General features: G+C 44.7%; 1 protein-coding gene across 1 annotated transcript; it reads right to left on the minus strand.

Moving 5' to 3' along the window:
* Positions 1 to 9,382: 9,382 nt before the first annotated feature.
* On the minus strand, positions 9,383 to 14,268 carry SPTSSA (serine palmitoyltransferase small subunit A). The gene is made up of 2 exons (XM_037394387.1): positions 14,085 to 14,268; positions 9,383 to 11,631 (listed from the first exon to the last, which is right to left on the minus strand). Exons 1-2 carry the CDS (start codon positions 14,185 to 14,187, stop codon positions 11,528 to 11,530), a joined length of 207 nt encoding a protein of 68 aa, XP_037250284.1. The 5' UTR covers positions 14,188 to 14,268; the 3' UTR covers positions 9,383 to 11,527.
* Between the last annotated feature and the right edge of the window lie 1,003 nt (positions 14,269 to 15,271).

Here is a 15,271-nt window from a genome sequence, read left to right on the forward strand (position 1 = left end):
AAGAAGATTGTTAATTCCCCACCTCATCCCTCCAGGCCTCAAGTATACAAAAACCTGTTGCAAAGAGAAAAGGAACAGTCATCTTTGTGCACGGTGGGCAGGACAGGTAGCAATACATGGAAGCAGGATTATGGTTAGAAATGAGAAAAAAATCTTTGTAATCCGAAGGGTAACAGCCCCACCCCACAACAGATTACCTGGGTTTGTTCCTTTATTTGTACAAGCATATGATACATCCAAAAAGCATCTTGAAAAGACATGTAAAGACAAGAACAATCAGAAAACCTTTTGGCTCCCAGAATTGTGGATGACCCCACTGATCATGAGAATAGACTCCCTTCTCTTCAAAACCATGCGCTGCTTTTTGCTGTGCTAGCAGTCCCCAGAACGAATTCCCAGTTGGAACAGAGCTCTACAAAAGCACACAGCTGGGAACAGCTGGGGAATCAGCCACTTCCAGACAGATGCCGTTTCCTTTTCACTAGTGCAAACTTGCCCTCTCACTGACAGCATCCTCGTCAAAGGATAATTCTTGGGAGGTTGTTGTTGGTTGATGGCTTTGTGAGAAGGTTGATTCGACTAAAAACCTTAAACTTGCAGCTCGTTTTAAAGCATGGCAGTTGTTTGATGCTTGCAATCCACTTGACATTCTAGCTTGTTATACCAGTACATCAAGCTGGTATGACAAACAAGCTAATTAAATGGAGAGCAGGGACTGTTTTCACAAGCTTCACCCACACCACAGAGGTGAGCTCTAATTCCTTGAGTGCTGTCACTTAAAACAAGTTGTTGCCAGGAGGGTTGCAGGGATCAGGTGTAGTTATCTTGACACATCAATTGAGTTGTCAGTGGGAAATCTCTGTCTCGTTCCAGGAGTGAAATTTTCAATCAGGTATAAAAAAAAGGCTGGAAGCTAATGCACTTGGGGCCAAACACATAGTGTAGATCACGGGATACCTAGCCCAGACATGTGCTAGTAAGGATGCTACAGTCTCCCTGATACTCTCCTAAATTCATTTGGATGTGAAAGCAAGGACTGGAAGCTGGGTTCCCCCGGGGGAGTGATCATGCATTTCAGCTATGTCAGTAAAGCTGATGCTACCCTCGGCTAGCAAGGGTAACCACATCTCTTAACCACTGAACCAGACACAGCAACAAGAGAAATTCAGGTGACACAGATCCTCATTTTTGCCAAGATCTCAGAGCCCTTATAGTCCAAGGAAGCTAAAAGTCACCTCTCCAAGAGCACGAACTCCCTCCCATCCTTTTCAACTACTGAAAAATGACACAAAATAAAGGTCTAGTCTCTGACTGAAGGCACCTGAGGGGCACTTTTTAAGTGTTCTGACAACAGCAACAACAACAAAAGCTCATTACAAAGTGCTTTTTTTCTTTGTGATGAACATCTAGGACTGGGAGACAACAAAGCATTCCTTTTTAACAATTCTTAACCACACAGCGTTCAGGAATTCACAAAAAAAATCAACAGCAATTCTATAATAACCAAAAGGGAAGAAAAAATTACTCTGTAAATACTGACTGCAAAAACAGGCTTGTTTTCCCTGGTTTATAGTTTCAGGCCTTTCGTGAGAACAACCAGCTCCCATAAATAAGCTACTTTCAAGTTCCACAGGGAACAGCCTTAAACTGCATTAGTGGAAATTAGATTCTTTTTTCTGTTCCCTTCCAGGAACAATACTTTACAGAAAGTGGAGATGAGGCATTTTGATTTCTTAGCAGCAAAGTCATTCACGACTATGACATGTTAAGTCTCAAGTACAAAAGTCCTCGGGTGTGGATAAGGATGAATCAGCCTTTAAGCCCAGAAGACAACCCAGGACATGCATTCCAAGGCAAAAACCCACACCATTAAAGTGCCTGTACCAACAACAACAAAGTACGGGACAAGTCCATGAGACACCTATTCTGAAAAGAGAGCTCATGAGAAGGGTAATAATTCTGCTCAGCTCACAAACTTTTCCGTTTTGGAGGAAACAGACTTCTGAAATATTGCAGCACAAGCCTCTCCTGATTCTTTTTCTCATTTCAAGCTCAGAAAGCAGTGTTTTCCATGCTGTTTTCAGTTTTGTTAACTATAACTTTTTATTGCCTAATAGCATTGAGGGAAATGCAATGCTGCTGTAAAGATCATCTTGGGCCCCTGTCACTACTGTCATCTCAGCACCTTCCCTGTACTTTCGCTCTGTCATCCTATGAGTTTCTAACGCTTTGGGTTCTGTATAATTCTCCTAATGCTTACTGCTTCAGTTGCTGTTATGATCCAGGTGAATTCTTTGGTATTACGTCCTTCGCCCAACTTTTTCCCCTTAGTCCCTGAAGAACAGAAAAGCTGGTTCGAAGGGACTTCCAGAGATCACCTAGTCCAGCCTCCCACTGAAAGCAGGACTGTTGCCAGCTGCAGTTCCTATCAGCTTAATCATGGACTTGCCCAGCCAAGCCTTGAAAACCTTCAAGGACAGGGATTTCACAACTGCTCTAGGAACCCGTTCCTAACTCCTAACCATCTTTGCAGCTTCTTCCAGATAGTTCCTCACCATCTTTCTGGAACCAAAAAGCCCCAAACCAGACACAGTATTGCCGCTGCAGCCTCAACAGCACGAAGAAGACAATTGTTTCCCTCCATCTGGTGGCCACATTCTCCTACTGTAGCCTAGCATACAGGCTGCCACATTTATGTTGTGAACTCATGTTGGCTCATGTTCCACACACGCCACTAACTCCCAGGATCTCTCTCAGCAAAGCTCCTTGTCAAACTGCATGAGGTTCTGCCAGACAAATCCCGAAGCCAAGCTCTACCTTTCAGCGTATTAACTCCCTCCCTCATTGATGAACATGGTCCAATAATCAGGGTCATCTATGAAGATACTGAACATCAGCCCCAGTGTCACCTTATAGAGCACTCCACTTTCAGCCACCTTACAAATGAACATTGAGCAGGTGATTTAAGCCCAGTGATCCGACCAGTCCAAACCAGCAAACAGCCCACTGGCTTTACTCATACCTCCCCTGGTCCAGATGAAAATGCTGTGGGAGATTGTGTCAAAAACCAATCTAAAGTCAAGGTACAAGAATATCCACCACTGCCCTCATCCACGTAACAGGTCATTTCATCATTTGCTTGCCTAGGCAATGCTTTTAGACATCTCCTTTGTAGCCTGCCCTTACTTCTTTCTGCTTCCACGCTCTTTTCTGGCCTCCTAGCTCACGAACAAGCTCCTCGTTTACACACGTAAGGTAAGCCTTCTGCAAAATAAATTAATTCTTTTCACCCTCACAGGCAGGAGGTCACAGCAGACCCTCGCCACAGCATCACCAGTGTTACTTTCCATGTGTTGCTCTCCTTCGTTACCATAACTCCGTGCTTTACACTTGGTAACTCTAGTCTCCCGCTGGCAAGACACATGTGGTAACGCAGCTGGTGAAACGAAATGGACACTGAGCTGTTTCTGTTCCTCCTGGCTATGTTTCCTCTTATGTCAACCATCCTTCTAATCTAGAACTGAAACTTTGTAAGAAAGTATACAGTGGTTGAAACCACTCTAATGCACAACGCAAAGGGTTTGTCAGTACCTGTATGGGGAGTTCGAATGTTGCTGAAGTATCAGGCAAAGGAGGTTTTCCCAGCAGGACTGCTTCTTGCAGTGGGTAAAGACATCCATAACACTGGTATATCATGGGATGCATGTATGTTGGCTTTAAAAGGAATAAATATTATCAATCAACTTAAATAAATATTATCAACTCAGAGACTGCCAATCAGTGCAGCATCTGCTCCCCAGACTGCAGGTGCCAGCCAAAGGAGGAATGGAAGGCTTGAACTACGCTGGCCACTCATCCGAACCAGCATTATGATTTTTAAAAGGCACAAAACAGAACGTTTGTGCTCACACATGCACATCACATGGAGCAGACACAGCACTGAAAACTGAGATGCCATGCAATGTCTCAAGGCTGCCTGCCTTCTGCCATGCAGCGCAGTGCAGAGACCAGAGCCAGCATCTCTGGGTGCTCCAGCTTGTGCAGGACTCCTCACAAGCATTCCCAATCTTTTCAATGCAAGCATGCCTTAACGTAACTCTCTTTGGAAGGAAACGCAGGGAAGTTGCCTGAGCCCTTCTGCAGGGTACTTTTGGATCTTAGCATTAGGCACCATCCCATTGTGCAGGCATACCCTGCAGTTGCGTCCTGACCCAGAGCACCTCGTTCCCACAGCAGCTGCGTCCTGTTCTCTGGGTATAGACAGCCCCTTGATCTCTTTCCAGTGGAGCCCACCTAACCATTTGATCAGACGCCAGGAATGCAGCAGGCTGTCTAAATATGGTCCCTGTTTCTGTGGTCTAATACAGACAGCCTGGGCATGTTATCCTCGGTCACTCGGATCTGAGCACTGTACAAACACACAGGAGGGGGTCTGCAGATGTTTGGGGGTTTTTTTGAAACAAGGCTAACGACAAAGAAATAATTTCATATAATCACCCACTAATTCAATCCTGAGTTTGGGAATTATCTGCTAATTCTGATTAAAATTCAGCAAGTATTACCCAAGCATATAAAATTCTCAGGTCTTGAGATGTGATACAGGGGGGTTTCTCTCCAAAATGTTAGTTTTGAGCCGGTAACAGAACATAAGCAGAAGAATAAGCTGTCACGAGTCTGGCACCTGTAACTAGATACTCAAATTCAGACCAAGCGTGCCTTTGGGTAACTCCTCAGATGATCTAGGGGCACAATGCTATTATGTCAGCAAGAATATTACGCAAAGATGTCTTCCAGAATTTCATAACCTTAATGGTGTTATTAAATAACAACACTGAAAAACATTTTCTGAGGCATCACTTTCTTGATTTTTTTTTAAGTATACAAAGCAAGAACATCTTGGAGGAAAAACAATCCAAATGGAAGAGAGTACAACAACTAATCATTACAGAAGCTAGAGAGGAACACAAACCTCAGCAAGAGGATATTCGGTTTCAGTTCTTATGTGATCATAAATACTTAAGTTTTTCTCCCTAGGTAGACCCAAAACAAGCAAACAGAAGTCACAGAAAAGAAAACTAAGATCAATCATTGTCAAGACAAATTTTTTTAAAAAAAATTATTTGGGGGGCTATGTAGTACATCATCTTGTCATCGTGAAACATGGCCATGAAATATGCTGTCCATCTCAAAATGCAGGGAGCACAAAATGCAAGATATGCCAAGACAATTCCACCTGCAGATATGGGCATGAATAAAACCCACACACGTCAGATATGAGGTCATAACTGTATGGATATCAGTGAAGTGTTGATCATCTGTTAGTTCCAACTATCAGACAGCTCTTAGAGCAAGGAGCTTGTACAGAAACATTCAGGCTTACAAAGATTCACTTCCAAGAACTGTCAGTTTTAATGAGAAAGCAACCAGCTACAACGGCAAATTGAATCTTGGGCTTCTTCGTCAAACATTATCTGGGTAAGCTCTTTAATAGGATTAAATACAAGAAATACTATGATTCTTTTTTTTGTGGGCAGATAGCAGTAAGCTGTTGATTAATCACATGCTTCATTTCCAAAACTCAAGCAATAAAGACTGGAAGAGCCACCAACAAAATCAGTCAACGTTTCACCATTAAAACACCCTCAACGTAGTCCAGCCTAAAGAAACTTATTGCTGTGACCAGACTGATATTGTACACCACACACCCTTCAAGGTTAAGGGAGAGCAATAAAAGAAAAGAAAACTAAAGGGGGGGGGGGGAGGCCGTGGAGAAGTCTTCTGTTACCCTACAAAAGCATGTTTCAGCCAGTAACAGGCTGTGGCAGAAAATCACCACCCCAATCACCGACACGGAGGATGGCTGTTCCCTGCACAGACACATCATCTTTCCCGAGGTTCTTACGTTTGGTTTGTAGCTTCAACTGGTATGCCCTATATCCAATTTAGCAATTACTGCTCCGTGATTATCTGTCTGCAGCTGGCACATCCTATATCCAATTTGGCGATTACTGCTCCACAATTATCTGTCTAGCTTAAGACAGGTGTTGAGGCCGCAGGGTTTTCTATCAGTTTATTTCATCAAAACATCCGTTTATGTAACACAAGATATAATAGTAAAGCTTTTAGGATGATCGTTGAATCTCTAATCCCAAACACCATCACTCCAAACCTTTAAATAAATAATTACCATCACATCCTACCAGTGCTAGCAGGTGCCTTTATGGCATGAAGGATCTCCAACCCACGTGAAAGCACGGGTTCACATGCTCCAACCAACCAGTCTAAATCCACACTCGTACTACCAGGGCAGTACTCTCACCCCTTAAACCAACCCCTCTGTAATGCAAGGCTCCTAGCTTGATGTTATATTTACATGAAATATTTACATTCTTCTGTCTAGAACATTTTGGGGTTTAGCACAGGTATCAGCTTCAGATTTGAAAATAAGGCTACACTTTCTGTTTAGGGAAATGACTCCTACATTTCTCAAAACAGAAAAACTCATTTCATAAAGGTTTAGGTTTCACAGAAACCAGAGGCTTTCTGTAAGAATTTTCATCCCTCAGTTCATCCTGTTGTCTGTCCAAAGACAAACAAAATGAACATTTCCAGCCTCTCTTCCTTGGTATCAATTCCACTTTATACACCTGCTGTTTGATTTCACATAATGAACCAAATTGAGATTAGAAACACTGTATCTCATTTAAAAATTCCTCCAGAATGAAGAATGCCATTAACAGAGGGTCTTTTCCACACCAGAAAGTGGAATCTCTTTAATGGACTCCAAAATGCCGAGGAGGTACATGCTTCCAGGTCCATAAATCTTAGCGACAGCAAGACACGGGGAACCACTGTAAGTGTAAAACAAGTCTCCAGTACTTGAAGGGGCTCCTTCCAAAATAAAGCATGCTTCTGTACATTCGTATTACAAAGTCTAAATACCCAATCCATAAACAGATGCAGCTTATAAACTGTACATGTGCATCATCATCTTATTCACTATTAAAATAAGCAATACCTACCTACGAAATAAAGTGCTAGCCAGGCCTTAAAATCAGTTTGGTTTGGGCTTGTTTGTGGGGATTGGTGTTTGGTTTGGTTTTTTTTAATATGACCAGAAGTCCACCGACGAATACAGTGAACGCTGTGAAGTGCACATGCCGGGTCGCTCACAGAGCGCACAGGGCACTGCATGGCAGTGCAGCAGCAACACCTGGGCACAGCCTGACTTCCAGCCAAGGCCACCTCCCAGCTTTTGTACATCGTGTTAAACATTTAGCAATAAGGTATTGTGTAACCTAATTCCCTGTTTTATTTAACCGTAAGTACTTGTAACATTTGAGATAGAGACCTGCTGCCATTGCAAAATCACTGATGAAAAAGCTCAACTTCTAGCAATGCTTTATACATCGGATCAACCTTTGGGTCAGGTTTACATCAAGTCCTGTTCCACTCTTACCTGGCTAAACTCTCGGGGAGTGGATATGGGTAATTTCTTAGTCTTCAGCCATGCAAGGACAGTTTAGACGGACTGAGGATCTTGTGATGATAGACCGAAGGTTACTAAAAGCAGAGGAGTTTCTCCTGAAATACCACACTGGGGTCTACATCGGACGTACAGTGTCATCTCTCCCTATTACACAGAGGGGAAGTTGGATCCAGCTCTGGACTATGATGCCAGATTTTCCCCTTAAACTATCATTACACAAACAAAAGGCAGAAGAGACAGCAGCTGTTATGGTCAGTGATGACTGCTGTTTAACACTGACCTAGCAGATCAAACAGAGAAACAATGCAAGCCACATGGAAAGCTTCATGCTTTTGTCTTTTTTTAAAAAAAAAGAAAAACAAACCCAAAGCAAAACAAAAAAAACCCTGCTGGTGTCAGGATAACATGTCAGCAAGAGGGGAAGAAAGAAACTGTTTTCCTACAGTAGCCATTATAGAAAATACGGGCAAATTAGCAGGTGAAAGGATCTTCTGGCACTGAAAACCTTGCCTGGGGTCACAACTCCAGCTCAGATCTGTCAAGAGGATGGCTGCTGTCTTCACAGCATTGTGCACAGCCCACTAATCCCATGGTATCAGATCCCTTTAAGCTGTGTCTCTTCACCTCAATATAACCTCTGTTTGTTGTTAGCCAGCTGCAGGTACCCCTTCTTCAGCATTTGTGATGCACACTTCATTACTGCACCTGAATGAAACAGAGCAAAGTCGTACCAGCTGCACCAACGTGCAGTAATACAAGGCACATCTGTCATGCACGATTCACCTCTACAGTGCTATGCTCCTTTCACACCTATTTCTTTTTAATACTGAATATTTACATAAATGCACAAATGCTTTTCTTGCTAAGTTTTGCCAAGAAGCTCTCAATTTAGGATCCCCTGGTGTTTTTCCTCATAGAGTAGTTAAGAAACCAGAAAAAAAACCCAAAACACTGCACCCTCTGTCTCCAAACTAATTGCTACATAGTGATTTCTGACAAGAAATGAACAGTTTATATACGTGTGTGTGTATATATATATATCAAAAAATATAACTGATCCAGTACATGCATGCAAACACGTTCTTCATCTGTTCCGGGCTCCCGACTGCCTTTCTGCAACGCTGTGCCCGTTTGCTCTTCTGGTAACGGCAGCTCCTCTCCAGGTTACGGCAGAGGTTTCCCAGGGTTATTTCTGCAGCACCCCCGCCCCGTGCCAGCCGAGGTGCCCCCGCAGAGCCGGCTCTGGAAGCCAGCAGGGCCGCAGGCTACGCAGGCTCCTGCCAGGGCGCCCCGCACAGCCAGCCCAGCCAGACCTTGTGCCAGCCACAGGCGGGGGCTGGCTGATGGAAATGGTATTATCCCTCGTGCTATAACACAGTTAATGCATTTTTAAAAGCTTATTTCTGATGACTCAATCCAAACCCCAAGAGCTATTACTATTAAAAGACTAACAAAAAACCACTTGCAGGGCGCTCAGATATTTTTTTTTCTCATTTCTCACGATTATTTTTTCCAACTTTATTTAAATTATTGATGGCTCAATTATTATCACCCAGTTTAAACAGAAGCATAATTGACCAGCTGCCTCCAAATGGTATTTAAACTGCCTTCCACCTCCAGCTTGCACAGGAAAAGCTTACGGTTCTATCACTAGGAGGGTATGATCCCCCCAGCTAACATGGCAATAAAGGAGACTGCACTGAGAAAACAACCTGGTAGCCTTATGATTAATTTATTATTCAAATTTTATGATTAAATCCCTACCAATACCCTTACTTTAAAAAAGAAAGCTTACTCTGTTTCAAAATTATTAGCCCTTGAACCATCTCTTCACTAGATCCACTTTACGAAAAGGACACGGTGCAGAAACTTTCTTCTAGAAATTCAAACTCTAGTGACATATAGTATTTTATTAAGGAAATTATTCCATCTTTAACAAAGTATCCAGAATCTAAAAGAACAGTCCAAGACTGAGATTTTTGATTTATAATTAAAAAATGAAATGCTGAAAAAGACTGTAGTCACATTAGCAAATTGAGTTCAAGTATGGTATCAATCAAGCCCACTCCAACATAACACAATTGATTGGAGATTATGATTATTTGGGGGGGGGGGGGGGTGTCAACAAAAAGCAGCTAATAAAAGCTGTCTATCAAAGCCCTTCTATAAAGCCTTTCGCAATTAAAAATCACGCATAATGTTCCTAATGCCACCACACAGAAGTGCGCCCCCCCATGCAACTAAACCCTTTTCAACCATCGATGTGTATCAATTATAGCAGTAGTCCACAAACATAACAGTAATGATTTAATCCATGAACAGCAGGAATTTGTGCTACATTACTTCAAAGAGAGTATGTTAACTTATCATTATCTCCATATATACTTAAAATACCCACATACAACTCTGGAGACGTGAAAACAAAACCAAAAACCACCACCCCAAAACCCTACCTATGTTTAGACAGCCAGGTATTAATAAAGGAAGGCACTAATTTAGTGGGAGACTCCTACCAACTTCAGTAAAGCTAGGGTTCGGCTGAGAAGTTTAAGCCCTATTGTTTATAGCTCCCAAGATGACAACGGAGTTTTTAATCAAATACACATGAAGTTCTTAAATACAGGGGAGGAAAACACCCTTTTCTCATGAGCGTGCATCTGAGAAAATTAAAAGACAGCATGTTCAGAGACCAGTTGAGTTGTATAACTTGGGTATAATTCCTGATTTCAGTAGAAGTTGCATAAAAGATCTAACAGTACCCATTATTACTGGGCCATTAAAAAAATCACAATTCTTTGGTCAAGTATAATTTTTACCCTTTTGGAAAGTTCTGAGAAAAGCAAACAGCATTCAGAAACACATTAACTTCCCAAATAAAGTTTTACATCAAAGTTCTGCTTTAAAGCTTTTATTTTTTAAACAACCAAAAAAAAAAATCCTCCACTTAGGAAAGTTATCACCATCTTAAATATCAGAATACAAAACTGAAAAAAATCCCTATTAAAAAAAAAAAGACAGGACTTCAGCCAAGTATTCAGCTACTTATTGCTGTAGTTGTAACTCAAGTCCATTTAAACCCCTATGTTTTGGTCGTTTGTAGCAAGAACATGTTTGGAATGCTAGCAGCAATAGAAAACCCCTGTAAAACCTAACCATAGTTACACTGTTGAGTGAAAATTAGCAAAAACAATAACCATTGGAACCTACGAAAGCATCTTGTAAAAGTACAATTGAACTGGTAGCTAGAAAAACAGGGTCGATTTAAAGTGCTATCCCAAAGTCTTATGTGGGCCTACATCAGTAAAGAAAAGTCCATTCCCCTCCACAAGATGAAGCCCAGAACCACAACACTACTCCACAGATAAGGAATGCAGCCTTCACTCTGCCTCAATGCCTCACCTCCCCCACCCTCCTCCAAGAGGTGGAATACAGACAATTGAAATAATTGCCAATTCCAAATTTAGGTGATATGCACAAATATACTGTTGAACAAGGCTTGGACAGCAAACAGTACACCTGAGTTCAGTCATACAAACTAACTTTGTAAATAGCGTTAGACGAATATATCCAGGTCTCTAATATGAATCTAGATGTATTTTCTTACAAAACGCATTAATAGAAATGCCCAGGCAAATACATACCATACAATAGCAAAAGCTTTAAGCCCCATTTAATAAGATGACTTTCCGATTAAAAATAGAAGGCAATTAAGATTTACTCAAAATTACAATTAAGAAAAGCTTTCACAGTGCAATATTGAAACTGTCACAAAGTTAAGAAAATACTGATATCAAAGTACAATCACAATGTTAAAGTAGACAAAACTACTATACAAGGGCGTATCTTGTAAAATTAAAAGGAATGAACACAACATAGGGGACATCTCGCGTCCCTGCTCTACATATCTCATTTCCTAGTCTTCAGAGTCGTAATTGTGTCTTTCTGCCATCAGTAGAAGTCTTGTTAAAACTAAGAGGTTCATTCTTCTTTATAGACCAGATTTCAAAGCCCGATCACTTCTTGCAGACACGTTCTTCGTCACTGCACAATTTCAAAGTAGTGCAATATTGCCATGATGTGCTGAGGCATGAACACATAGCCTGTGTACAGTGCCATTCCAACAATGGAAACTAGCATGGAATCTGAATTACAGTTGAGGAAAAAGTGTTTGAAAGAGAAAGCGCATCAGACATCGCATGACTAGAGCATTAAAACTTTCCTGGTAACTATCTTGCAGCATTTTTAAATCAGGCAGGGTCAACCGTATTCAGCAGTTACAGCTACAGGAAGAATCAACTGAACTCTGAAAAACAGAACACAGCGGTAGGAGCGATTAGCTGAATTACAGAAGGATTCCTGCAACTACCTGTGTAACACCGGTTATCTACTGCCTCATCATGAGCACAAGAGAACTGGCCAAAGTATGAGAAGCATGCTGGGGGAACAGAAAACAGGCACTGGGAATATACAAGTTTTCAGATGCATCCTCCTACAACCGGACTTTTGTCAAGCTGTAGGGTTCTTGAAGCTTTACCTACAGAAATACTGGCACCAGATTACTAAAAGATCACACCTTTAAAAATTCAAAGTTTCAGAAATTCAAAAGCACCTGAAATTAATAATAGCCTGTTGATTTCATTCAACTACCTGCAGAGATTCAGTAAACCCAGGACAGCAACACTATAAAAAGCACTGGAGATAACAAGCATGGTAACACTGGACAGCAGTACTCAAGTTTCCACTGGTGAAACCAAAGAAGGTGCACATGCTTTGCATCTTTGAGAAATCAAGTCACCACAGCACACATGTAACAAATGCTCTATGACAGACTTTCCCGTGGCAGAGCAGAGGTTATTAGTTGTGCTTATTAGAGCATACTAGCTGCCTGATGTATTTTTAGTCCCGGAAGATTACACAGTAAGTTACTAAAATGAAGGTCAACTCACAGATCCACGCTTCTGTATCAGCGCTCACTTCTGATTCTGGAGCACAAGCAGCAGCAAGACACACAGCAGAGCCACGCACCATTGGTTCCCGAGGCCACTGTGTCTGCGCTGCATCCGTGCAGCACCTGGCAGACCTGGCCCACCTATGGCAAACGCACCCAGTTCGAGGACAAAAGCCAGTTTTGCTGACCTGAGACTGCAAGTGATACTTGGGCCACTCTTAACATTTGTAAGTTAAGTGGCAACTACTTCATTGCAATATGAGCATTTTACAAAAGTAAACATGCACACACACTTTCATTTACTTGAATACTCTTGAACAAGTGAAAAAGCTGCATGGTTAACACGGAAGCAAAAAAAACCAAACTCATGATTAACAGAATTGCAGGAAAAGCAAAGATGAAGTTTCTCAGCAATGCAACTATGGCATAAAGAGGAAGGTATGTTAGCAAGGAACACAACATCATGAACCTATGCAGCCCTACCTAAACAACTGTGCACAGTAGGTCTATAAATACTAGAAAAGATAAACAGTAAGTTACCTCCACCTCTACTGACTTTATACAGGGAAAAAAAATAATAATCTGATTGCACAGCTGTAACTTGGGCAGTCACTTTTCTGCAACAAATTTGAGTTCCTTTGCAAAAACGAGGAGTATCAGTAAAACCTCCTCACTACCACTTACACCCTTCTCTTTGTTAATGTTTTGGTTAATTTCTCTCTTTGCCTCTCAACGTTAATTGGAGATGGCTCAGGGCCATTCATATGAGACATCGTTTTAAGTCAAGATCAAAACAGCCACACTTAAAAGAAAAATACTTGCAATGCAGCAACACCTGGGAGAACATAACCCTGTATGGAAGGGCTCGGGAAAGAAGCAAACCTTAAATCGTCTTTATACAGATGCCTTCACATAAGCATCCATCAAATTCTTCCACTCAAAAAGAGCCAAGCAAACTTACCAGAGATTTAAATACTCATTTAATAAAAATCATGTAAAAAGTATCGTGCAAAAGTAAGCTTGCAAGGTTTTGCAGCATGCATGTTTACTTTCCACTAGGTAAAAAATACAGAAGAATTCATTAAAGACACCCGTGCTGCACAGAGAGCTTTAGATTTCGGTGCAAAAGCCAGGAGAAAGAACTACCGTAACTCTAGAGAAGAAAAATTAAAGAAGTAAGTTCGAGATGGAAACTTCTGCCCGCGGAGAGCCGCGCCCGGCGGCCCAGCACCGCGCGGGGGTTACCGAGCCCGGGCGGCGCGTTCGGGAGCCAACGTGAGGAGCCCGAGCCCCTGCCCGACCGGGGCCGGGGCCGGGGCCGAGCGGGGGCTCCGCTTCCCGGCCCGCCGCGGGCACCGGCCGCGCTCGGCGCCTCAGGCCAGCCGCCCCGGCCCTGCCCTCCTCCCGCCACCCCTCGGCCCTCACCCCGGCGGCCAGCCACCCTCCTCAGCGCGGCCACGGCCCAGCCGCTTCCCCGGCACCGGGCCGCTCGCTCGGCGCCGCACCCGTCCGGCGGCCTCGGCGCAGCCCCGGAGCCGCCGCCAGCGCCAGGCCCGGTGCGGCAGGGGGAGCGCAGCCCCCGGCCCCCCGCACCCCCACCCCCCACAGACACGGCCGCCCCGCCGCGCCCCGCGGGCGGAAGGATACTGAAGACGGTGCGCTCCCAGGGCTCCAGCATGTAGAGCGCGGTGACCAGCAGGTACTGGTAGTACAGCCACGACATCTGCTTCCAAGCCGAGCCCAGCGCCATGGCCTGCGCCGGGCCCAGGCCGAGCGGAGACGGGGGGCGGCGGCAGCCCGGAGCCCGCCCTCACCGCCGCCGGGCCCCGCCCCGCGCCGGGCGGCCGCGGTCCCCCGGAATGGAGGCGCTGAGGCCTGGCCGCCGCCACCCCGAGCCGCACGGTGGGGACACGCACCCGCGGTACCGCCGCCACAGCCCAGCGGGGCCGGTCGTGCCCGCGGCTGGGCGCGAACCCGTGGCGCGCTGGAGGCCCCGGTCACGGCTGGGGGCCGCGGCGGCGTCTGGACGGGCGTGGCGGGGGAGCCGCGGGCGCGGGGGACGGGCCTGGGCGCCGCGCGGCGGGGCCCTCGGTGCCTCCAGCCGGCGGGGGGCGGGCCCGGCTGTGTGGGACCGTAACAGCAGACAGCTCCTGGCGAGATTAATGGCACAGAACAGGAAAAATAATGAGGCAACATGTCAACTGTTTAGTGTAAGCGTTGCTAGCTTCCCGCTTCCCTGAGGCGCTTGGGGCCGGGCTGCAGATTGGCCTGAGATAAGGAGAAATTCCCAGAGACTGGCCTGGGCCTGCGGGGCTGGAAAGGCCGCTGGGCCGGCAGCGTAGGCCGGCACCCCGGCAGGCCCTGGCTGGGGACCGGCTGGGCGCGACCGAGCGGAGCATGAGGTGCAACCCCCGGGCACCGGGGCCAGGCCCAGCGCCAAGCGCACACACCACGGGTTGGGAACCGGCACTGACCCGCCTTGCTCGGTAAATCCATTCGCAGTTGTGCTCCTGAGCAGTGTGATTCTGCGCTTGCAGCCACCCCACCCCTGCCTTCTCCCGTGCTGTACAGTGAAACACAAGGAAACGCAGGCACAGGAGGATGCGCATCCAAGTTAGTTACACCGCTGCAAAATACAGTGACGGTAGCAGGAGATAACTGTGAGAAATAAAACCTGCTTAGAGGCAGAGACAACTTAGGACTGTACTAAAATCTGAAAAGGGATTTAATTCAAACAAGACATTTAGACACAATCTATGCGGATTTATTTTAGCACAAGAGGAGGAAATGAGAGCATTTACGCTATTAATACCCTCACCCAACTGGATACAGGA

The sequence above is a fragment of the Falco rusticolus genome, chromosome 7 (assembly GCF_015220075.1).
Source record: "Falco rusticolus isolate bFalRus1 chromosome 7, bFalRus1.pri, whole genome shotgun sequence".
NCBI lineage: Eukaryota > Metazoa > Chordata > Aves > Falconiformes > Falconidae > Falco > Falco rusticolus.